This window comes from Onychostruthus taczanowskii, unplaced genomic scaffold (genome assembly GCF_017590055.1).
Source record: "Onychostruthus taczanowskii isolate IOZ18803 unplaced genomic scaffold, ASM1759005v1 scaffold46, whole genome shotgun sequence".
In the NCBI taxonomy this organism is placed as follows: domain Eukaryota; kingdom Metazoa; phylum Chordata; class Aves; order Passeriformes; family Passeridae; genus Onychostruthus; species Onychostruthus taczanowskii.
The window spans coordinates 6,619,132-6,644,233 of NW_024502125.1; the positions used below are offsets into that span (position 1 = coordinate 6,619,132).

A 25,102-nucleotide genomic window follows, 5' to 3' on the forward strand; every position below is an offset into this window, starting at 1 on the left:
GCTCTGAGATTCTTTGGGTCTCCTGAAGCACCCTTAAAGTCTTACAGAGAGGAGCCAGGGGTTGCGCTAAGTTTCACAAAGAATTGCTAAGGACACTATCCATGAAGAAAATTTGAAACATTATTTGAACAAGGCACTATTTGCAACAAAGATTAGACTCCAAAATTTGATAAATATTTTGTATCTTGATATGTTTTAGATTCCAGTAAAACCCTTATAGCTTGGTAATTTTTCTTGAAAGCTAAATATTGTAAGTAATGTTATGTGCAATATTGTAGACATAAGGTGGTATAGATGTAAAGTAAATTATGATCTCTTCAGTTCTGGTTTCTTTCTGTCTTTCATTTGCATTTCAGGTAGAGGTGATTCAAAGAACATGTTAAAAACTCAGGGTGTAGAAGATACAAACCAGCACCAGGTATATCTTTACAAAGAAATCTGATTAGATCATAAATTGTTAAGAGTTTGCTGACAGTCTTCAGTAAACTAAAGCAGATGACTGTTTCTGAAGTATGTTTCAATTCCAGCACACAGTGTACTAGATATGTCCAGCAAGGACTGAGAGTGATAGTCTCAGTGTTTAAGTTCATCCTTACTAGTACTTGGGATAAGGTACAGCCTCATGAAGATGCAAAACAGAGGCAGGTGTCTCAAGGATGGTGGTTCTTGCTGTTTTTGCAAGTGCTGCAGAGGTAATTACAGGAAGCGTGGTACGTCACTGCCTGTTTTTACTTGCAGAAACCTTACTGAAACTGCCATTTTTTGCCTGGCTTGAAGCAGTAGGATAGTTATGTCTTGCCTCTGTAGACTAGGTTGTGCTGGGTTTTGAGAGAAAAGGGTTGGGAATACACTGTCTTGCACAGGGGTTGCACAACTATGCTGTGAGTTCTCAACAGGATGAGGGAGCTGGTGCGTCTTGTGAAGACAAGACACTGTGATCAGTCACTTGGGTCAGTGTTTGCATATAGTGCAACAGCTTTTAGCATTAAGAGCTGCATTTTCTCTCCTTGTTTTCTTCCTTTTAACAATGATAACAGATAATGTCTGAAATGTAGGAGGTAGATACATCTTTTGGAGCTTTTGAAGTTTTATGTGGTGATGATAACTGTCCTTGTTACTCACAGTTGTGCAGTCTATGCATCCTTTGAAATGTTACTGTATAACAGCATCCATGGTATATAGTCTTAGATTACGCTTTAAAACATAAAGTGATTGATAAGGATGGTGCTGTAAACATTTAATTATGTAAACCTATTACTGTAGATTTGTAACTGGTCATTTCAGTAGTTGTGTCAGATGTTGCAGTGTGTGTTCTGGTTCTGTCTGCAGATATAAAGTAATCAGAAGGATAATGCTAGATACTCACTGGCCTTTGCCCAGCTTGAGATTACCATGAGTTAATTCTGTGAGGTTTTGATGTGTTATTTACCCTTCTTTATAATTTTCTAGAATAATTGCAGACAGAAATGTGAAACTAGAGCTCTGGTTTCTGACCACAGAAGCAAGGCAGTTTTAAAGACTGGTCATTAATTCACACTAATTCAATTTTCAAAAATAAATAAGAGTTTAAAGCACTTCAGTAATATTTTGGTTGTATTTTGCCCATGAATTTTTACATTATTATACATGTTTCTTAGTTCCTCTATTTCTTGGTACTTCAGAAAAGCAGCACAGAGGAAATCGATTCATTTCATAACAACACAGTTTTCTTTTAGTATATAATAAAGGAATTTATCAGAAAATGAAGTTAATTCTACGGCCTGTTTTGGAGATAGAATCAAATGCAAGTGTACTTCAACATGATAATACTGGAGCATCAAAGGAAATTTTGCCTAAACATGAAAAAAGCAGAAAAACAAATTTGGTGGAAAACACAGTAATAAGGTTCTTAGGAACTTTTCTCTGAAGGCAGAAAAATTAAAAAATAAAACAACAAGATCAAAAAAGGCTATTCTTATCACGGAGGCTACAACGAAGAGTAAAACTTCTTCAGAAGTATTTATTATTCAGAAATAACATCTCATGTCATATGAACTCAAGTATAGTTCCTCTCACAATCCAAAGAACTTTACGGAAAGCATATTTTCCTCATGATGGACCTAATGAAATGGGCCAGACTATTGCTGAGTCTGTTCATAATTGCCGCTTCCCTACAACTTAATGTTGTAGGGAAACTGAGCTATCAGGTGGTATTGCAACAGGAATGTGATTCCGTAATGGTACAGTGAAAATTCATTTGCAGAGTAAAAGGGCAGCACTACTGGAAGCTGAGCAACTTCTTTGTAAAAGGGAGGAGATCACCATTTTGTGTTATCTCACATCCATGGTTTGTGGAGACAAAGTGTGTGCGTAACATTCTCAGACTGTTTGGTGGAAAATCTCAGCCCTACAGAGACGGGGCAACTGAGAGGAGTTTTAAAAGATTTAATTCCATTATCGGCCTTGTAGAAGGGTGCGACAAGAGATGTAAGACTGTATGCCATTCTGTCAGAAGCTAACCTATTTCCTGGTTACAATACCTTATAAATGCTTTTCAGCATATTGGCTTTTGCCACACAATGCTGCTAATATTTCTAACACCAATCACCTATTATTTTACCCCACGTGTTGTTGCTGCAATGCATCTTTCACAGTTCTAATTCTCCAAAATATCTGGCCTTTCTGCAAGGCCGTTGTTTGAAACTTGTTTCTAATTCAATCTCTCTAGACAATGTCATTTCTATTCCATGGCCTTTCTAAGTCATCACACCTTATCTCAGAGTTTGCATACAGATGTACAAGACTGTTTGATCTTTCAGTCAGGTTTTGAGAATACTTTACAAATCCATTTCTCACCACTGTCTAAGAGCACTTGATTCTCAGTCAGTACCAATTTGCTTTGACTTCTTCTCAAAATGTGTCTGTTTTAAAGTTACAAGAGGATGTAACAGGGATCAACACAGTCTCATGCAGAGTAACAGTAGTAGTTTGAGTGACAGGAGTCTACATACCGATATGAGAGCACCTTCAGAATGATTTTTTGCAAAACTTGACAAATCAAGTATAATCTGATGTTAATGGAAATAAAACTAATGGACCAGCCCTGAGTTTCAGACTCTGTTTGCCTTTGTTTTGATAGATTTCCTTACAGACAGAGGAGTCAAAACCAGCATGTGCAAATGCTCAGGAGACAAGCCAAAAAGCAAAGGCAGCCTCATATTCCAGAAGCAGCAATAAGAAGCTTTCATCTAATCAATCACTATTGAGTCAAGCATCAGAACAGCAAACATCTAACGCAGGTGAAGAGTTAATACTTTATAAACCAGTGGAGGTTTTTTTTTTCCAAATGTACATGAGGAAATGTGTACGTTTTTGAAATGTGTGAGGGAAAGTTTGACAAGAAATATATAGCATGTTGAGCAAATACTCTAGTGAATACCTAAATAGTTCCAGAAATATCTGCGCTCCATTTTACAGAATGCACATTTTGTTTATGTTACATTCATCAGTCTTTCAGCATTGTGGTTGAGGGGATGCAGGATCATAAGTGAGAACTTCAAGCTTATCCTTACTTAAGTATGTTACATAAACAGCAGTTTAAAATAACATTTGATTGATCTTTAGTTAACTGTTTTACATGTCACAGATCAAAGAACAGGGCTGTCCATATATTTGGCACACAAAGAGTGTATTTTATAGAGTATGATAATATATAGAATATAGCCTCATCAGGCATAAATCAGCATGGACTCTGATTATACTGGTACCTTTGAGTTAGCTATAGTATAGCTACAAACCTACTTCCAAGAGAATAAGGATCTAGCATCCTCCGGTAGTTGTATTCTCTTCTGCCTGCACATGCAGTTTTTTGTTTAGCATTTTCATCCCATGTCTAAGATTTGCATTTATCTTGTAGACTTATGATCACAATAGAGCCCTGCTCCAACTCATCTTAACCTCTAAATATTTTCACTTAGAGATTTTTTGATAAAGCTGGCACTCACTGTATGTACTTTGGCTCTTTCTGGAGCCAGAGAACCATGGTACTTAAGACTTGCTAAAACCAGAACCTGTAGTTCTGATAGGATCCTTCCCCTCTTAAAACCTTTTTTGCCTCCTATTTGTGCCATTATGATTTTAAAAAGCTTTGTTTCAAACATGTGTCTTATATTTTGGTCTTCTCTGGGATAGCATATCCCAAGCTACTTTTTTTCCTCATAAGAGGTTCTTCAGGTCAGACTTTATTTGATAAAATTAATTATTCCCTTCTTTACCAGGAGAGTGTTGCCATTTCTGAGGTGGTGCAAGAAAGTACAGCCCTTCATACAGCTGAAGGCCTTAGTAAATTTGGAGTCCAGGACAATGGCATTCAGATTGCTGTAGAAATAAAGCGAAAAATGGGATGATGTTTTCTGACTTGTGAGGTTTTCAGATTTTTTGCTCTCCTACACTTTTTTGTCATTAACTGGCCTTTTTATCCCATCTGATTGCTTCTATGTCCCACTGGTCTTCCTTATATTATTCTATTATTGAATAAAAATATTTTCTTCACAAGTGACACAGTGTCACTTACATCTAAAGTCAGTCACTTCCTAGGCTCCCAACATTTCCATTCTGCTTATACAGAAGGAAGGTACAAACAGCTTGCTTCTTTTCTTATAGTTCAACCTGTGGAAATAATTGCTCATAAACCCATGTGGAGGTATTGAAGGACAATGTCCTTGAAGTTGCTGAGGTATATCAGCCTAATTCAACCTGATTGCTAGTTACGGTTATCTCTTCATTTTATCTTTGTACTGTGCTGACTGAACTTTGTATTTGCCAAGATCTGGATCTTTCCTTCTTGTGACCCACCTGGCAATGCATCCCACAGTGAACCAGTATTTTGCAAGTCACAAAACAATGTCCCATCATGCTTTTGCAAATGTTTCCTAATAGCCGTGAAGCAAACTGTTGTGCATGACAATTTAACTGGAAAACTTTGCAATTATTTCTGTTCACTTGCAGCCAATTTTGCTGAGGTTCATTAGCTTAATGGGCTGTTGTGTGCCCTTTTTTTCTTCAACTTCTCTAAAAAATTCCTAGGACGTTCTCCCATGAGTCAAAAGGGAAGAAAAGGAAGAATCAGACAGTGGATGATTGCTTTGGGAGTTCAGAAGCATTTAGACAAAAGACAATACATTATCTTATGGTAAAGTAGGTCTTAGATTGGATGAGTATTTTAATAATGTGATGCCTTTGTGTGCTCTAGAATCTCAAGTTTTTATTTAAAAAAGGAGCTCTTGAGTTTTTCTTGTTGCCAATAGAGTGTAGGCCAAGCAGTGTCAGTGCAAAGAGGGTTGCCTGAATGCTTTCTCACAGGTTTGAATAGCCTACAGTGAGCTCATTTAAAACTGAGATGGGTATATCCTCTCTGTATATCGTATATCTGTCTCTACTATCACTTCAGTCTATCTTTCATGTTCTTCCAAATAGCCTTGTATGACAAGCTCTGTAGTTTACTTTGAATGAAACATTGGAAAAGCTAATTTTCTGGAAGGTAGGAGGTGCCTGAAGAAAGGCAGGTGTCAAGTACAGAAGATGTTGGATACTAATGGATAATGCTGACTGAAAATATTTTAGAAAAGAGCTTGTTTGATGAGATGAGGAAAATGCAGCAACTAATCATTCATAGGAATAAAAAGGAAAAAAACCCCCTATGGATAAAAGTTGCAGAATGCTCATTGAAAACCATAAGCTTCTGTATTCCTTGAAAAAATTACATATTTTCAAGCAATCAGAGAAAGAATATGGTAAACTCTTAAAAATATCTGGGAAGTATGATATTGTAATAAAAGGAACAGGAGTTTAAAAAAATTTAGCATGGATGAAAGAGCTTTGGAGGATTTATATATCCTATCTCTTTGGTACCAGTTTGAGGAGGGGGTTGTCCTTACTCTTTACACATAATAAGTATTTTGTTAATCTCCTTTTTCTGTTGTATCTCTTAGAAATTGGTAGATCTGTTATTGAAGCTTCAGAATTAGAACCTCTTTGATGACCACATGATATCATTAAAGTGAATGTTGTTTGCTTTGTGAACCAATAAGAAATGAATCAAGTTTATTTGCAGTTATGAGTCCAGTTGTGCACAGGTTTAAATGAAGATTATCTATGCCACTAAACATTACTCAAAGACTTGTAATCTTCAGAAATTTTTCACATCGTAGCTGTAAAAAACCACTTTTGTGTATGTGTATATATATATTCATCAAGCTGTATATATATATATATATATATATATACACACACATGCATATACATATCTATATGTAAATCACACACCTATCTTTTTCCTGATGCAGAATTAGGAACTCATAAGGAGTAGTGCAAAAAAAAGTTTCCACATTTTTTAATAGTATTTTACATATTTTTATGTGTGTAGTTTGTATATTTAGCAGCCTGGTAACTTGAAAGCAGTACATGGAGAAACCTAACATATTCTCTACCTCTATACAGTATAAAATTTCAACTTTGTTACCTTTCTTGTGTCTTCATAATTTGTTGTACCCTTGTTGATTCATCTATATTTTAACTAGAAATTCTTAAGTAGAGAATCTGCTTGTCATCTGACCTGTTGTACAGGACCTACCACAGCACCTTTTAACTTCTTGCTATAGTCAGTTAATGTTATTGAATAATTAAAGCAACAGTATTACACACATTTACAGTAATTCAGTTGAATTATGAATTTAATTTTCTGTTTACACCTCAGCATTCTTTGTGAAAAAAAATTCTAATGAACACCCAATATCTGTTTAGAATCCACTAGGGAAGAAGCTGTAATTGTACATGGAACCTATAAGACAAGACCTGGGAGAAAGACGAAAATTAGGAGAAATGCAAAAGGGGAAACTCAGCTGCATACTGCTGCTAAGAGAGGAGATGTGTCTTTGGTGAAGACTCTGATATCATCTGGAATTTCTGTCAATGAACAGGACTATGCAGGTTTAAAAATTGCTCCCTTACAAGCTTGTTTTATACTACAATTTTACATAATCTGTAGTATAGACATGTTTATATCGTTTGCATCATTTTAATAAAATTACAGATTCTTGGTTTAAAATTTTGAGGAGGAAAGGAAGTCATTAAACAAGCACACTGAATGAGTACATAGCTTTCAAGTCGTTATAGAGGTAATGCAGACTGTTTCTCAGAGGTGTCATTTTACTCTGCTGAAGAGCATGTTTTCAGAGATGTGTACAGAAGTGAACTTGAAAGTTTGGTGGAGCTTATGTGCATCAGTATATGCATGTGTGAAGCACATTCAGAAAGGTCTTATTTCCCTGCAAAATAAAAAAAAAAACAGATGACAAGATTGTTTTCCTTTTTCCTACCTTTCCTATATAAATATATAGCATGTTTCTGTTTTCGTAGTCTTAAAATGGATACTATTATGTACTATCCAGCAGACTTGATATTATAAAATGCTACTGGTATTAGAAATCTGATTATTAATATTGTGCTCCCAAGTTTTTAGAGTTTTTGTGCTCCAGTGTTTTGTTTCTTCTATTATTTTTCTACTGCAGTAGAAAAGAAAGCAATGTTTTTCTGCTTAATATTGGATAAACTTTGCTTTGAAGTAAACTGAATTGCACACAAAATCATTTATCTTGGCCTTTCCTGATGATTATTTGTGTAAGATTTATCTTAAATGCAGAAAAATGTAGAGTTACCAATTAGTGACCTTTGTAGAACTTTCCAGATCAGATGCATACTGTTTTATCTTGCTTTTATTAGGTTGGACAGCAATTCATGAAGCCTCTAATGGAGGATTTACTGATGTGATCTTAGAATTACTGAAAGCAGGTGCTGATGTTAACAGCAGAAGTTTCTGTGGTGTTTTACCAATACACGATGCTGTTTCTGGCAATTATTTGGAGGTATATTTTTCTTTTATATAAGATTTCCTAACACAAATTTCCAGCAGAGGGTGAGCAAAACAAAATCCCCATTTCATTAAAGTTACAAACACAATTTTAGTGTAAGTTTGCATTTAAGAAATAAACCAGTATTCTTTAAAGTAATAAAAGTTAGAGAAAAATATTCTTCAATAGTGACAGTTGAAATTGTACCGTTAATTAACTTCTTTAATACAACAGACAAATCATAAAAATTCAGAAATTCCCTGTGGTTCTTTGTCAGGTTTGGGCTTCTTAAAAACAGTATTAGAGTTGAAGATTCTCAATTTATTGATAGTTCAGTGCTACTGCAGATGGGAGTGATATACTTCGCACTTAAGAGAGAAGAATTAATTTGTTTTAGTGATATAAAACAGTGAGTTAACAAAGTTCTCTGATAAATGTGACAGTTGTTTAATACAATTCTATTGTTTACTGCATAGAGAACAGGGTTGCAGTTGTAAGGAGGGACCTTCTGTTGAGTCATGGTATTCAGAAAAGACCCCCTTGCTTTCTAAACTCCTTCTCAGATGGCTAGATCCAGACTTCATTCCAGACTCAGTCAGCAGTCAGCAGTTTATGTTCACAATCAGTCCTTTCTATCACTTAAGATTTCAAAGTTTAGCATCAATTATGGAGAATCTGTTGTGACAGGAATTTCTCTGCCTTGAGGAGTAATGCTGAGATGTGTCCCTACTCAAAGGGAGGTCCTGGTATGCAGCCCATTACTGTGTGAGACAGCTCAAGGGGCCCTGGCCTGTGCACTGTTTATGAAGTAAAGTGATTGACTTATGGTCATATTTGCATACCAATAAGATGCCTGGGTCACTGTTGACTGTGCCCTTTGTCCCCTGCAAAGTCTGGAGTAGGCTGGATGCATGTATCAGCCACTGGTGGTTGTGGCTTAAGCAGGAGAGAAGAGTAGCACATAGCCATAATGGCCCCTGTCATCGATGGGACATTTTTTCACTAGCTTAGCTTGCCCGAAGCCCTGTCCTACCGAAGTTCAAACATTTCTTGAGATGGGGTAACCATAACTTCTGTGGGCAGTCTGTTTCAGTATCTCACTACCTTCATTGTAAAAAAACTATTTTTGTAAAGAACAGATTCTGAGCTGCTTGTTTAAAAATAATCTATTTTTTATTAACTGATCCCTTCCAACCCAAACCATTCTGTGGTTCTGTAAACAGACTGTTTTGGTTAAAATGGACCTACAGTGATCATCTAGTCCAGCTGCCAGATCTCTTCGGAGCCAACCAGAATTTAAATCATATTAACATTGTCAAAATGTTCCTTAAACATTGACAGGCTTGGGACATTGACCACCTCCTAGGCAAACTCCTCTAGCACAGCTTAGACCCATTACCACTCATCTGTCTCTGGATCCCGGGGGAGAAGATGGGTATCTCCCTCCCCATTTCCATGCTCAGGAAGGTGTAGAGAGCAGTGAGGCTACTAAGTCTCCTTTTGTCCAAACTAGACAAGCCGAAAGTCTTTGGTGGCTCCTCACAGAACATGTCTCTCAGCAACTTTCACCAGCTTTTTTGCCCTCCTCTGGACACACTCAAGAACCTTCACATTCTTCTTAACTTGTGGTGCCTAGCACTGCACAGAAATAACTAAAATGTTCTTTTGACAGAGTGAGTTCTGGGGAGCTGAAGTGTAAAGGTGACGCCAAATAGACTCAAACATACTTCTTCTATTTCTGTCAGGACAATTCATGTTTCATCACATTTATCTTTTTCTGTGAGCAAGGGTAAAACAAAGGGGATGATTTCACAGGCTTGGAGCCAAACTATCAGTAGGGTTCTTGCAAAGGTATAAGAGTATTATTCAGTATTTTGGGGCAAAACAAACAGAGAACATCCTAAACTTTGAGTCAGCATTCTTGTTTTAATGCATTTTCCTACTTAACTGCACTCTAAGTGTAAGAAATAAGAAGAAATTCTAAAGCTGAGAAGTCATTTGTATGAAAATTCCTTCACCATCCAAGGTCTGACCTCATCAGTACTGTCATATGATCTGAATTTAGGGGGTAGATGATTCCACTGATGCCACTAATCTGATTTCCACATTTTGCGATTAAGCAAATTTACAAGTTTTTTGGAATGAGGAAAAAAATTATCAGTCCATGAAACCAAAACCAATGTTAAAGGAAGAAATGCACTTCTATTCTGCACTTTGGTCTTAATGCAATTTGACAAGCTCCTTTTAATTTAGATACATGGTGTTTTGTAATTCATCTGTATAACCATAAAATCACAAAAATTATTACTGTAAAAATTACATGGTTTTTGAAAATTTGTGAGTTGTTTGTGTATTTTAATGGAAAAATGTAAGATAGAAATCTGTGTTGATAATAGCCAATTATTTGTTTTATTTAATTTGGATTGCAAGTATAATGATTGTAGAGCATCTTATATACTCTTTAGAGTATCTAGAGAACCTGTATTATTTGTTATGTATGTTAGATGTAACACATGTAGTTGTATAATATGTCCACAACAAGAATTACCACCGTACAAATAACAAAAATGCATAATAGGCAGCCAGGATTCTGCTGCAGCATGGAGCAAATCCCAATGAGAGGGATGGTTCAGGAGAAAGTGCTTTGAATATGGCTTGTGATGCAGAAATGAAAGAACTGTTGAAGTCGTATGGTGCTATGGACTCTGTACTTCCAGTTCAAACTGTTGAAGTTACTGGTATGTTAGTTTTGTAATATAAATCATAGTATATGTGTAATGTATATCATACTATAACCCTGTAGTCTTAGAGAAAAATCATACATTCAAGTAATATGATGCTGATACTTTTAATTCTGTTAACTATTGAATGCTATTTATTTAAGAAAATAGCATGTGTGGATAGGTTTTGTTTTTTCTGAGAGAATGAGGTAAAAAGAACATATTTGGATATTCAGAGTTTTGTTATTATCCATATTTCTCTTCACAGGAAGAGAAATGAGTAGTTTTGAAAACAGTAGCTTTAATTTCTTTATGCTACTTAAATTTGACCTCTTTTGCATATACAAGATACTTTTCATTAGTTGATCTGCCATTGCATCTTTTTAACCTATATTAGATAATCCTGCCTATGGTGCTCCTTCAAATTAATTTTAAATTTTATTTATTTTTTCTTAATTGTGGAGAGGGGAAATCAAAACGTCATTGTTATGACTGCTATAAAAATGATGATGCAGCTTTGGAGACACAACATGAGAAATACAGTGTGGTAAGTATAGATTACAGTTTTGTTAAACTGCTCTGTGGTGTACAACTGCATTGTGACATATGCTGACTGAAAAATATATAAATATAATTTAAATAAAAAATACATTGAAATGTATGTTAAAAACAGCATCATGCAGAGAGTTATAGTAGATAAGTTGTGGTTTACATATATGAATATGTTTATTATCACCTCTCTCTGTTCATAATTCCTGTGTATTTAAATTTATTGTGGAAATGGTAGTCAGTACTGGCACACATTTCTTATTGCTTATAAAAATAGAAAAAAATGTCATTAGATCTGAAGCTTTTAATCAAATTTCCAGAATGGTTCTTTTTGAAACAGTAATGAATTATCATCATGATGATGAAGATATTTAGATACTGTTTTTGTTAACACAGAACAACAAGAAAGATTTTTGCACTAATTTTTAGCTTTTCCTGGTGTGTGTAACCTATGTCTACATTGTATACATGATGCTGTCATGGTGAAATTCCCTGTCCAATCTTTGCTGTGCACTCAGAGGTTTCTAGAGGACTCTGAGCATGGACTAGTTTGAACACCACAGCAAACCCAGACTGTGACAGCCACTTGAAGAGCATGTTCTTGGTACTATGTACCTCTGTTCTACCAGTGCCCTGTTGCCTTTACACAGTAATCCCCCACCTGGAATTACTTGAGTCCACCTAAACTGCAGGCCATGTGTCATGGCCTGTTTTGTATGGTGCACTTGGCTCTACTTATGGTAATTTCTGTGTTTGTTAGCAGGAGTCTGTTGCTGCCATACAGGATACAGAAAAGAAGCAGGAAGAACTGTTGCTGTTTGAGTTGAGAACTTTGAAAGATGCAGGTAGACATAAATTGAAGTGTTTCACCTATTTTTGGTGGGTAAATATCTTTGGCAATATAACTGTTTTTTAAAACATTATTGCACATAATATATTTGAATCTCCTCTGGAAAACAGAGCTTCAGAGAATAAGATTTTAATAACACTTATCAGGTGTGGGCACTTCCCAAAGTACTTTCTGTTGCACAGGAATGAATATTATGACAGAAAAGGAAGGCATGTCACTTAGAGGCATGTGTCTCAAGTCAACCTAATTATATAAAAAGGAATAATTAGGTAAGAATGCATACTTCTAGCAGCATTATTCAATTATGAGCACATGTGCTCCTGCATGATCAAGAACAGCTATGTCTGTAGGTAAAGTAGCAGATGCAGCATTTTCATTATGGTGTGGCTAAACTTCCAGGAGCCTAAAGTAATTTATGAGAGGAAAAAAGAGGCTTCTTTACAGCAGGCAGTGTGAATGATGGGCAGTTTCTGAAATGATGCCCAGAGGTGTAATTTGTCTTAGGCTATCAAATCTCAGTTCAGATTAATCTCAAGAATTTACTAAGTGACAGTGACTTCTCAGGTGATGATGATGCTGCTGCTGTGTAGCTGTTGAAGTCTATTGTATCCATGCCATAATGCTTCAAGATGCATAGCTTGCTGCCAGAATGCCTTTGACCAAGGTCTCTCTCCCCAGCTGCCCTAGGCAGCATCTGATTATTTGGAGCATCTGATTATTTGGAGCATCTGATACTCATGAAACAGTTTTGCTTCTTGATAGAAAGAAAGGGTTTGTTTTAAAATTTATATTCCTAAATACAGGCTGGAGCTTTCAAATGATATTTACAAGTAGATTTATCCCTTTAAAAATAAATGTGAAATATGGAATTATATGGATAGCTTCCAACTCAAATTTATGGGGTATGGACTGTTAATTAAAATAGGTGTTTTCTTGAAAATGTTTGACAAATAGGTAGGTGGTACAACAGACAGACGTCTGTGCACAGACATCAGTATAATTTCATGAATGAGCAAAATCTATCAGACGTTTCCTTTTCAGGGGTAATCAGACCTCTCTTGTTCAGGGGTATGAGAAAAATTGACATGGTGATCTGTTACCACTACTGATGAAGCATTAGTAATGTAGCACCTCTTAAACTAAGCCAAAGTCATTACTATTGATGAGGCACAAGACTGAAGTAAGACAAAAGAAAGTAGACTAAAATCTCAAGGTATTTCCATGTAGTGAAATCTACTACAAATAAGAGATACAAAATTTCTATTAAACTGCCTTAATAAGAGCAATATTTACATGTTACTAAATAGGCAAATACTGGTTGGTACTGTGAAGAAGGTTTGGGGAAACATTTTACGAATTCCAATTTAATATTTCTAATTTTTCCTGATTATGTAAAGCTTGTATTGACTTTTAGAGTTTCAGGAATTAGGTTACAATTTTAGCAAATTACCCCAGTGGTATCCAATGGTTGTGACTTCTGGCCCTCAAGTTATATGTCTAAGAGATAGGGTGTATAAAGAAGAATTTATAATTGCTCTTCTTTATCATTTAACTTTATGATATGAGTTAGAAATTATGTAAAACTGGGACTGATATGCTTTTAGCTTTGTATGCAACTTGAAAAATCTAGGTTCATTAAGCTATTTTGTAGTACTTCAGATGGAAGTTTTAGGCAGCTTGTTAAGATTATGTAACTTCTGCAGGTAGCTTCAGTATAATTGTCATGTTATGCAGCTACTTGCAACACAAAGATCTTGAAGATTTTCATGGCTTATCATCCATAGGGCAGTTCTTTAATTTATTCCTTTTTCTCTTAACAATTTCCTAAACAAGGTACTTGCACTTCAAAATTTTCCAGTACTTCTGATAAATTTCTAAAGTTAAACTTGTATTTAATTATTTCTATAAGAATTTCATTAAAAGTGCTCCAATTGTAAGGAGCTACCAGCATGCATTACAGTTTAAGGTACTGCTCTAGCAGTGTCTTTATACTTTGGCTGTGTATTTGCTACACTAAAAATGCTATTAATGAAATATTTCCTACTTCTTATTGCCATCATAATTTTGATTATTTCAAAATATTGAACAGATGTGTATATCCAAAGGCTGTCTCAGGTACAAGGTGCTTTGAATGAAATACTTGCAAACCAGAGGACAGAGAGGGATACCCTTGCTAAAAAATACAGGTAATAGAATACAAGGATTGTATTCATAGAAAGCTATTCTTTGCAGTTGTAGTGATAGAAGTTGTTAGGAGCATATAATGGCATAAAAGTAAGTCTATGTGGTTTTCATTCAGATTTTTTTGAAGCATTATTGGTATTGGCTTCAGCTACCTCAGTTACATGAAAGAAGAACTTCAGGATTTAGCTAATGCATACTAATCAGTTGCTGTGCTCACAGTGAGCATTGAAATTAGGTAGTGAACAATACAAAATGTGTGGAAAAACACAGAATCACAGAATATGCTGAGTTGGAAGTGATTTACAAGGATCACTTAGTCTAGCTCCTGTGCTGCACAGCACTCTCCCATTGTGCCTGAGAGCAATGTCCAAACACAAGAGGCTTGGTGCTGTGACCACTGCCCTGGAGTACCTGTTCCAGTGCCTAGCTACTCCCTGTGTGAAGAACCTTTTCCTGATATCCAACCTAAACCTTCCCTGACACAAACTGAGGCTCTTCTCTTGGGTCCTGTCACTGATCACCACAGAGAAGAGATCAGTGCCTGCCCCTCCTTTTCCCCTCACAAGAAGAAGATGTAGACTGCTATGAGGTCTCCCCTCAGCGTCCTCCAGGCTGAACAGACCAGGTGACCGCAGCTGCTCCTCATACTCCATACCTCAAGGCCCTTCACCATCCTCATGGCGCTCCTTTGGACGCTCTCTAGTCTTACATTAGGCTGTTGTGGCACCCAGAACTGCCCCCAGCACTTGAGGTGAGGCCACCCCAGTGCAGAGCAGAGCAGGACAATCCCTCCCTTGCCTGGCTGATGCCCCCCAGGACACGGCTGGCCGTCCTGGCTGCCAGGTCACTGCTAACCATGTTCAACTTGCCATCAACTTGGACCCCCAGATCCTTTTCCATGTTGCTGCTCTCCAGCCTCTCATTCCCCAGTCTGCCCATACATCCAGGCTTGCCCCATCCCAGGTGCAGAATCTGTCACCTTTCCTTATTGAACTTTACATGATTGGTGATTGCCTAGTCCTCTGATTTTTTGAGGTCCCTCTGCAAGGCCCTCTGTGCTCTCAAGGGAGTCAACAGCTCCTCCCAGTTTTGTATTGTTAGTAAACTTGCCTAGTATCCCTTCCAGTTCTGCATCCAAGTTATTAGTGAAGATGTAAAGACATAGAAGAGTACCAAGCCCTGTGGCAGGTCACCAGCCTGATGTCACCCCATTCACTAGAAGCCTCTGAGCCTGACCTGTGAGTCAGTTGCTCACTCATCATGTGATGTGTTTGTCTGGACATTTTGTCCAGAAGGATCCTGTGAGAGAGGGTATCAAAAGTTTTACTGAAATCCAAGATTATATCACCTAGCTTCCCTTGATCAGCTAGGTGGTTTACCTTTTTAAAAAGGAAATTAGATTCAATAAGCAGGACTTTTCCCTTCATAGAGCCATGCTGCCTAAGCAGAAATTAGGAAATGGGGATATTGAGTGATTACATTCATTTTGCAGTATCATGGAGGAAATAATAGCAACTCAAGACACTACTTGGAGTGTCCCTGACTCTGATTTGTTTCTTCAGCACTCCTAGATTAGGCATGTTCAGCCAATGGCCAACAAGAGCCGTTTAAAGAAATGGCTTGAAGCAAGCTTGCAGACATTCAATTTTTGTGAGAACAATTAAAATGTCAGCTAGGATTGCTCATCTTAGTGTAAGCATGGACTGTGCGAATTAGCAGCTTCATGACTCTAGCTCTCACAAGGCCCCTTTTTACTTCCTTGTGAGAAGGACTCAAGATTGATCATGTGGTGAGTGCTCACCTAACAATGTAGCATCCTATTCAACAGATGCTGATAGGCCAGCTGATGAGGATGTTTCCATTCTTGCTTTTGTGGGCAGGTTTTGGTTGGTCATGTAAAAGCTGCAGCGTAAAGCTTTCAGGTAGTCCCATGGCAAAATCTAAAGGCTGGTTGAGCAAAGAGACTAAATATTTCTGTCACAAGCCATTTTGACAGCTATAAAATGTAAGATACACATATTACGCACATAATTTTTTTTAAAAAGGATTTTATGAGGAGTTAGAGTTCAAAATCGTCCTTGTGGGCAAAATAGTGACTTACCTGTTTTCTAGTATTGAGATCGAGATTGTGTTCCAGAGTGAAGTGATAAATATTTCTGGGTATTGCAGATATCCTGCAGCTAGTGTAACAGCCATCCATCAGTAGTAATGAGCTATATTCCAAATCACATTATATTTGCTTTTTATTATTTATATAGTCAGCATCTTATTTTTAATTAATTTGCTTATAACTTTTGTCACACAAGCCATAGAAGATCAGGAGGCATCATCACATTTTCCATCTTCCAGTTAGTTGGCACAGAGAGAGATACTACTTACATTGTTCCTTTTCTGTTCTTAAATATAGGTACTAGCATCTTCTGTACTAAGATATATCTTTTACCTGAGAAAAATTAACAGAAAATAAGTATTATATTTGTTAGTGGCTGTAAGTTACTTCATCATTTTAGTCACACTGTCGTTACCTCTTCAGTTGCATCCTTTTCTGTACTTGTATAGCAAAAAGCAACAAAACTTCCCAGAGCAAAAACTGCTAGAAAAATGTGTGGAAGCCTCACTGGCCTGTGTAAAAGCCCATAGCTGTCATGGATTACTCAGTGATTGACGGTATGCTGATATGTTGCTAGTACACGTATTCCAAGCACATGAGATCCAAGCAGTATCACAGTAGAGACAACAATCTTGTCAAGCTGGGTTTTTTCTGTCCTGAGCCATCTAGTCTTAGTGTACCTTTGTCCTGATCCCCTCAACAGCCTCTTTTGAGACTGTGATGGTGTTACCTGCCATGGTGTTACGGTGTTATGGTGTTACCTGCCATGGCATCTCTGCAGTGGGTCGCCTTAAAAGCAAACCGTACTGCAGTTCCGTTTCCCACAACTTACGTTACTTCTCTGTCTTCCCAAAATGGTGCTAGAGTTGTAGTGATGCCACTTGTCTCATGAAGGGGAATTAGGAGAAAATAGTGTTATGCTGAGTTGATGGCTCTTGTACCAAAGAAAGTGGGGTAAATAATGAATTCCCTTCCAGCAGAATGGATGTAAAGTCACCTGGGAAAGGGGTCTGACAGGAAGGAGGCTCAGTCTGGGAGCAGGGTCTGATAAAGGTACAGCATTCCCAGATTACACAGGCAACATCCTAAACTGTTCTGTCCTCTTTACTTAAAGGTCATGTGGCATTATTACAGTGGTAGCTTTATGAAATCTTTCGTTGTGTACGCCATAAAAAAATCCTTATAGTATCATCCTTCAGGAACTCATCCTGAACTCATTTCAAAAGGCTCCAAAGTAGACCGTTGAGACACGGGATTCAATGTGCTACTATGATTTGTGGTATTGAAAGAGCATTTGGTGATACTACAGGCAGAGTTTTGATTCTTTGAATTAAAGGTAGTATAGGAGTATAAATCCTGTGAATTAAGGAGTGGTATAGGCAAGGCTATTACTGAAGTTTTTATGATTAATATTCTAATTCCATGGGATTCCCACCTGCATCTTAATTCTGTATCCTACTATGGGATTCTGCACTTTGTTGTTTTTAAACCTGGGATTTGAGCATTAAACTTCATACATGATAAAAATATTGTTCAAATTTTAAGTGTCAGCAGATTTTAAATGTTGAAACATTTTCTTGTTCTTTGTGAGTTATGTCTATTAACCCTTTTAATTTTGTATTTACAGTAACTCCAGTGTCTTTATTTTTTGTTTGCTATAGGGCTTCAGTAGAATCATTTAAAAAAGGTGCGCTAAGGAAACAAGTAGTTAATCTTGCTTCTAGGCAGAAGAGCCTGTTGACTGTTGCCCAAAACCAGGAAAAATTAGTGCAGAAATTAAAAAATTACAGAAAAACAAAGCAAATGTTCAATTCATCATCAGGGAAGCAAATCTCAAACTTAGTTACTTTTCACGAAAGCGATACAAGACCAAGTTTAACTGCTAATGAAATCATGTGTCCTAATACAGTAACGTTTAGTATGGGGCTTGGTGCCAGCAGGCCTAATGGAAACAGAGTAGAAGCACATGTCTCTTTAGAAAATAGATTTTCAGGTCAGGAATGCAGCCAGCGTCCACACATCTGCTTGGATGAGACAGGAGCAAATAAAGAAGCAATTACAAGCAAGGAGGCTTCTGATCATGCTTTGGCATCTGAAAACAGAGTAAGAGAATATGCCTTTGACAACATGTCAAAGCTGCCAAATGCTGCAGAAGTGATGACATTGCCTTCAGAACCTACTATTTCCACTGCTAAAACAAAGTGCTCACAACAAAAAGACATCGATTGTGTAGCAATTGTAGGACAAAGAAATAGGTCTTTAAATCCCACTTCAGTGACCAACACATTAAATGTTGTAGAGCCCCAAAGCACTATTATCAGTAAGAATGTCTATCAGACAACCAGTGACTGCAAGCAGTTTCTTTCACATGAGGATCTGCACAGATATGTGAATAAGAAAGAAGCTTTCCAGAAGCAACAGCAGCCACAGCAAGAAATTTTATTAGTATCTACAAAGACCTTCTCTAATACCTCGCAGCAAATGGTCTTTCAGAGTAGTGAGAATTCATTTAATGCCAACCTGATGCTTACTAATCTTTCCTCAAATACAGACTCTCCAGCAAATATCAGTGAGAAATCTTCACAGAGTTACAGTAATCAGGAATGGGAACAAAACCAAGTGAGATATGGATGGAAGAGTAAGAAAAAGCATCAGTTGATAGATCTGCTTGAATTGGGAAGGATAAAGCCTGGAGAAAATGTTTTAGAATTCAAACTGCAGGTAATTGTTGAGAAATTATAATAGCAATAATATTAGTATTAGTAGATAATGAAAATATCCCACACACTAAAACGGGAAACAGCAGTTCTCATGGTTTCATCTGCATCTTCAGCACTTACTAGTGTATTTTTTTTTATTCATTGGTTATAGATAACTGTTCATGAGTTTAAAAGGAAAATTATATGGATGAAGTCTTCTGTCAGCCCATAATTTTAAGACCCAGAATATTGCATAAGTAAAATTTGTGTTTAACTTTGCATTATCAGTTTGCTAATATTTCTTATTGCTAGAACAAGAGTGGAATCTTTGGCTGATCTACATTGATTTTCATGAAAATCTACATTATTTTTATACTGGAAGGAGTAGCAATGTAATCATTGTTATGACTTAATGTCATTCTTGGAAACAGCTGTCAAGTCCGTCAAAAAATGTGACCTCAAGGATTTTGTAGTTCTGTAATAGACATGAGTACATGCAAAATTTCTTGCTTACATGTTTGCTGATTTTATAAGCACAAAGTATGGTATGAACCATATTTGAAAAAAAAAGAGAAACCCCTCTTTTTTAATAAAAAAGCATTTCCCTGTCCCTCCAAATAAAGAGCGGATTTTCACAACAGCTGCTAGGGGCCTGGCTTAGTATTGAGCATTTGAGGAAATCATTGACTGAATTCACAGATGTGAGCTAGTGTCATGGTTTAACACTGGCCAAATGCCAGACACCCACAAAAGTCACTTACTTGCCCTCCCTTGCCACAGCTGAGCAGAGGAGAGAGAAAAATTTAATGAGGGCTTCACAAGTTGAAATAAGGACCAGGAGAAAACACTCCAAGGGCAAAACAGGCTCAGCTTAGATGTACAAAGTGAATTTATTGCTAACAAAATCAGAGGAGGATAGTGAGAAGTAAAAACAAGCCCTTAAAAAACACCTTTTCCCCCCAATCCCTCCTTCCTTCCCACTCTCTGACAGCACAGGGAGACAGGGTGTGGGGATTTTGGTCAGTTCATCACCCGAGGTTTTCTTCTGCTGCTCAGGAGAGGAGTCCTTCTCCTGCCATGCCATGTGGTCCCTCCCTCAGGTCACAGTTCTCTGTGAACTTCCCATTTCAGTCTGATTAGCTGCAGTCCTCCCAAAACTGCTGCAACTGAGTCCCTCCCACAGGCAGGCAGACAGTCCTCCCAAAACTGCTGTGGCGTGGTCACTCTTCCACAGGGTGCAGTCCTCCAAGGACAGGCTGCTCCAGCCTGGAAGCAGGGCCCCCTCTCTCCATAGAGTCTCCCACCGGACCACAGCCTCCTCCAGGCATCCACCCGCTCCAGCATGGGCAGCTCCCCCATGGGCTGTGGGTGGATCTCTGCATCCCCCGTGGATCCCCATGGGCTGCAGAGGCACAGCTGCTTCACCCTGCTCTCACCACAGCCTGCAGAGGAATCTCGGCTCCGGTACCTGGTGCACCTCCTGCCCTCCTTCTCCACTGACCTTGGAGTCTCCATGTTGTTTCCCTCACACGTTCTCACCTCCTCCTCTTCTCTGGCAAGGAAAAACTGTGTCCACTTTGATTTTCTTCTTATATATGTTATCACATAGACATTACCAATATCTCTAACTGGTCCAGCCTTGGCCAGCAGCATGTCCATCGTCAGAGCCACCGGGATTGGTTCTGCAGACATGGTGGAAGCTTCTCACAGAACTCACCTCTGTGCCACTTGCTCCGCCCCCCCGCCCCCACCACTCCCCCACTACAATAAACCAGGCTGTGCAAAACCAATGCAGCTAGTTAATTTCCAGGGCAGCATATTGATAAAAGTATGAAAAGTTCTTTTTGGCCAACTCACCAATTTAGTTATGTAGAAAGAACTCCTTTTCCTACATGTGTAATTTCAGGAATGCTTTTCTGCTGAGAGCTGCCATTTTGTGTGGTCTTATGTTCTGGAACATAGGGTAGTATAAATCACAAGTGTGTACATCAGGCCATAGGATTGATATGGAGACATGCTTCTTTTTTTTGAAGAACATGTAATATTCCTTTGGACTGCAAGATGACTAAGTGGAAGGATGAAAAATTCAATATTCCTACTGTAAGTTTTCAAGACAGTTGTCTGTGATAGCAGCTTGATGCACGTAGATACTAAGGAATTGTAACCCAATGCTGCAAGTACTAGTGTTTGGCATGTAGAAGACTCAGTGGTCTTTACTACACTAATTTATGTCTTGGAAGACAGTGCTATGGAAATCGAAATTTAGAAGCCAGTGTCTGTTGCATTGCAAAGAGATGATCAGTAAATTTCCCTTCTTTATCACTATAGAGATGTATTTGATAACAGCATACATACAATATACCAACATACAGCTGGTACATAGTCATTACTTAAGATTAGCTTTGGACAGGCAGAATGCAGTTGTTGAATGCTGTAGACCTAAGTTGTGAAACTGTGAACATATAAACTCAGTTGAGTGCTCATTGAAATATTTGGGTTAATTGTCTTAATTTAATTCTTAAAGCAGCCCCAAGCCAGTGGATATGGTAGGAGATGGTTCAGTATTTTCTGGTGCATCATTCTCTTACTTGCATTGTTTAACCTTATTAATGATAAGTAACCTTACTAAGTTGTAACAGAGTTGATCAAGAGCTAACTGTTGCATTATTTATCTGTGTTAGTCAACTGAGGCCAAAATGACAAAACCATGACTTACTCAGGTATAAACAGCTATAACTTGTGCTTCTGGAGAGATGTAAATGTTTGCTGAACTGGGCTGTATTAAAGTTATGAAAGAGGCATTAACAATAAGTTCGTTTGTACTTAATTTTGCATAAGGCAAGGCTGTTAGGTTCCTCCTAAAACATGTAAGTTATATCCCTTCATATAAGTGAAATTTTTTTGCAAATATGTTTCATGTTTGACTGGTTGCTGAAACTGCACTCTGGCATATATGTACCTTGTATAGCAGTTTCTTGTTGCACAGATTTGCCTCATGTGAGTGCCTGAGTTCACTGTTGCACATTAATTTATTCAAAGCCTTGTTATGTGTAAGAAGAACAAAGATACAAATACAGTTCTGACAGACACTCCTAGGGAGATTTGTCCTCTGATTGGCTAAAGCATCTTATTCTGGTGGAACAAATAATCTTATTTTATACAGTTTTTGATAGTGGCATTAGATGACTTAACTTTTTTCCAGAGAAAAACAGAATTAGCCACAGCTTTTCAGCTATATTGTTATTTGGCATTTTTCATGTTTCAAAGATATTATATTTGTTAATTTATGAATTGAAATTATTCCTTTTTTTTTTTTAGGAATTTAGTCATAAAGCTACACTCTTGAAGAATGGCAAGATCAGAACCAGTAAAGGACAAATATTACAGAATCCAGTTCAGTGGGTTAAAGATCTACTAGGAGGTGATATTTCTGTGACATGGAAGTACGTGTGGAATAAGGTAGGCCTGATGTGATTCCCAAAGTTAGCAATAATGAATGGCTGTAACAAGTTTCACTAATCTAGATCTCCTTAATGTTATTAAAGCAAAAGAGGGTACTAGGCTGAATTTTAAATATCTTCTCACTTTTAATGAATGAGCAGCAAAGAAAGTGTTGTAGCTACATAGCTGTATAGTGATGAACTCATCATGAATGTTGAAAGAATGTGGAATGTTCACACTGTACGCTAAAAGAGATTTGAAAGAGTAGCTTTAAGAATTATTAAGACAGATAGAGAAGGCTGAAAGGTAGTTTGAATAAAAAGGAGCAAACTTACTGAAATGTCAGGGAGTCATGCATGACTGTTGTAAAAACACTGGCAGAGTTTAAAGGGCATTACAGATGGGCTGTATTATGCTTGGGGGGTTTTTTCAATTAGAATTCAAATTAGCATAATTTCTTCTTGATCTTGACAGATGCCGATTAGGCTTACAAGTGCATAAACTCAATTTTAAAAGAAAAGTGAAGTTTCTACACCTATCATAAAAAAAAACAAAACAAAAACAAAAACAAAACAAAAAAACACACACACACAAAAAAAAAAAACCAAACCAAAACAAAAAAAACCCACCAAAAAATACTAATTAAGACAATCAGTTATCCATGTAGATTTCTTTTTACAGATTACATATCTTGGGACAGAATTGTCAAAATTTAGTGTTGGTGAAGTGTCAGTTTCCAGTGACCTGGAGTTGCCAACACAGAAAAGAAATCCTTTAGGTACGTACCACTTAAAATCCAATGTTGTTCATAACTGAAAGCAGCAGAAGGTGATTTCTAAAGAACTTAAAGCCCAAAATTACTCTATTGCTTTCTGATTTTTTTTCTGGGGTGTATGGTTATCTCTGATCTTGATATTGAAATGTAAATAGTGCCAGAACGTGTACATAAAGTCTCAAAAAGTACACTTCTTCCATAAATTTGTTGTGTGAAGGGAATAGTTACTAATTATTTGGTTGCTATCTAAAAAAAAAATAAAAGGTAACACTTTTTGTTAGAATATTTACTATAAAGTGAAGTTTCAAGTAAGCTGTTTTAATATTTTTTATTCTATTGTTTAAGCAACACTAATAATTAGGGGGATACTTAATTCTCTAGAAATAGATAGTCAAAAGAAACAAAGTGCATTGATATGACAAAATGACACTGAACAATTTTTTCAGAACTGCTTATCAAACTTAAGAACTTCAGAACTTCTAATATTGATAAGCCATGTATTGTCAGGGAAACACAAGTCCTTTTGACAGCCAGTTGTACTTGGAATCCATAAAGCTTTTGGGCTTTTGGGATTGGTTCTGTTAATTTGATAAGACACTGCACTTCATGTGAACTGGGATTTCAGATTTTAACATACTGAAAGTAAATTTAAAGGTAATAGTTCAAAAGAACTAACTTAATATTCAAATTACTGTGTTCTGCTGGTATTTGCTACAGGCTAAGTGCTTCCAGATGATGAGTTTATTTTTCCTTGCTTCAGTAACTTCAGTTTATACCAGGTGTAAGTGACTTAGATCTGGATTTAGTTTCCAAACTTTTGATAGGCCTTTGAAAATTTCACTAGTTCTTCTGAATTATTTGTATTGTGAAAAATTTATTATAAATGTTGTAACTTCTAGAACAGAAAAATTTATTTATTCAAAAACTATTCTTGACAAAAAAAAGTCAGTCTGAAGATCAGCAAGCGTTTTTCCCAAGCAGTTCAGGTCATCTGGAAAAGAGTATTTAAAGAAGTTTTTTTTATGATATGTGATTTAAGATGACAGTAGCCACTGCCTAACCATTAGTCTTAGGTGAGAAGTTGATGGAGGGAAAGTCAAAGTGTTCTCTGTTTCAGTTCCACTTCAGATACTACATGGCCAGATATGTAGGACATTAACAGTGCCTTAAATTGTTTCAGAAGAGAATTAATCTGCACTGTTTTGTGAGTACAGTTCTGGTCATTGGACAACCCTCAAATGGTTTCCAAGCTCAGTTCGTGAGTTAGCTTGTTCCAAGTGCTTTTTCCAACAGATATGTCACCTGCAGCCAGCTCGCTCAAAAGCAGAGGAAAGTTTGCTGGTGTGGATGTGAACTATTCTGTACTGCTTGCCTGGAGATATTCCCAGGCACTCTTTTATCTTTCTAATATGCTTAGGGCCTGTGTGTATTATATAGTAGAAGTTGTTTCTGCTTTTCAGAGAACCAAACTTCTTTTTTTCTTTCTGTATTAATGATTTTTTTCCCATATGTCCCAGAGCATTATTAAAAAAGAAGACTGGGACCTGGGAATTTGAGCAATTTTGGAGGAGTATTATTTTTAATGCCTGTCACTCATTCCCCTTGTAGCTTCCCATACCTTGGCCCAGTGTTCATTGAGCTACTGTGAGAAGAGCTTGGAGAAGTGGGAAGAAAATTATATATGCGGCCTATATATACCTAGCCTTCTTGTAATAGAAAGAAGCGGCTACCAATGAAGCAGCTACCTGTTTGTATAGCCCAGTTTAGGAAGCATGTCCTAGGAACCTCTACCAAATCAAGGCCCCTTGGCAAGAAAAGAAGGAGCTGCGGTTCTATGGTGGCTAACATAAGAAATTATCCAGTTTTTTAGCTTGGTTGAGATTTATAA

The 25,102-nt window shown here is 37.2% G+C and overlaps 1 protein-coding gene across 1 annotated transcript in view; it reads left to right on the top strand.

Moving 5' to 3' along the window:
- ANKRD31 (ankyrin repeat domain 31) overlaps positions 1 to 25,102 on the top strand; it is a 62,395-nt gene that overhangs the window by 25,088 nt on the left and 12,205 nt on the right. Inside the window, exons 14-24 of the mRNA XM_041414597.1 lie at positions 357 to 418; positions 3,119 to 3,278; positions 6,781 to 6,966; positions 7,759 to 7,901; positions 10,465 to 10,624; positions 11,071 to 11,153; positions 11,922 to 12,000; positions 14,095 to 14,191; positions 17,961 to 19,020; positions 22,317 to 22,457; positions 23,121 to 23,217. Coding sequence (XP_041270531.1) covers positions 357 to 418; positions 3,119 to 3,278; positions 6,781 to 6,966; positions 7,759 to 7,901; positions 10,465 to 10,624; positions 11,071 to 11,153; positions 11,922 to 12,000; positions 14,095 to 14,191; positions 17,961 to 19,020; positions 22,317 to 22,457; positions 23,121 to 23,217 — 2,268 coding nt within the window. The remainder of the gene's footprint in view (positions 1 to 356; positions 419 to 3,118; positions 3,279 to 6,780; positions 6,967 to 7,758; positions 7,902 to 10,464; positions 10,625 to 11,070; positions 11,154 to 11,921; positions 12,001 to 14,094; positions 14,192 to 17,960; positions 19,021 to 22,316; positions 22,458 to 23,120; positions 23,218 to 25,102) is intronic.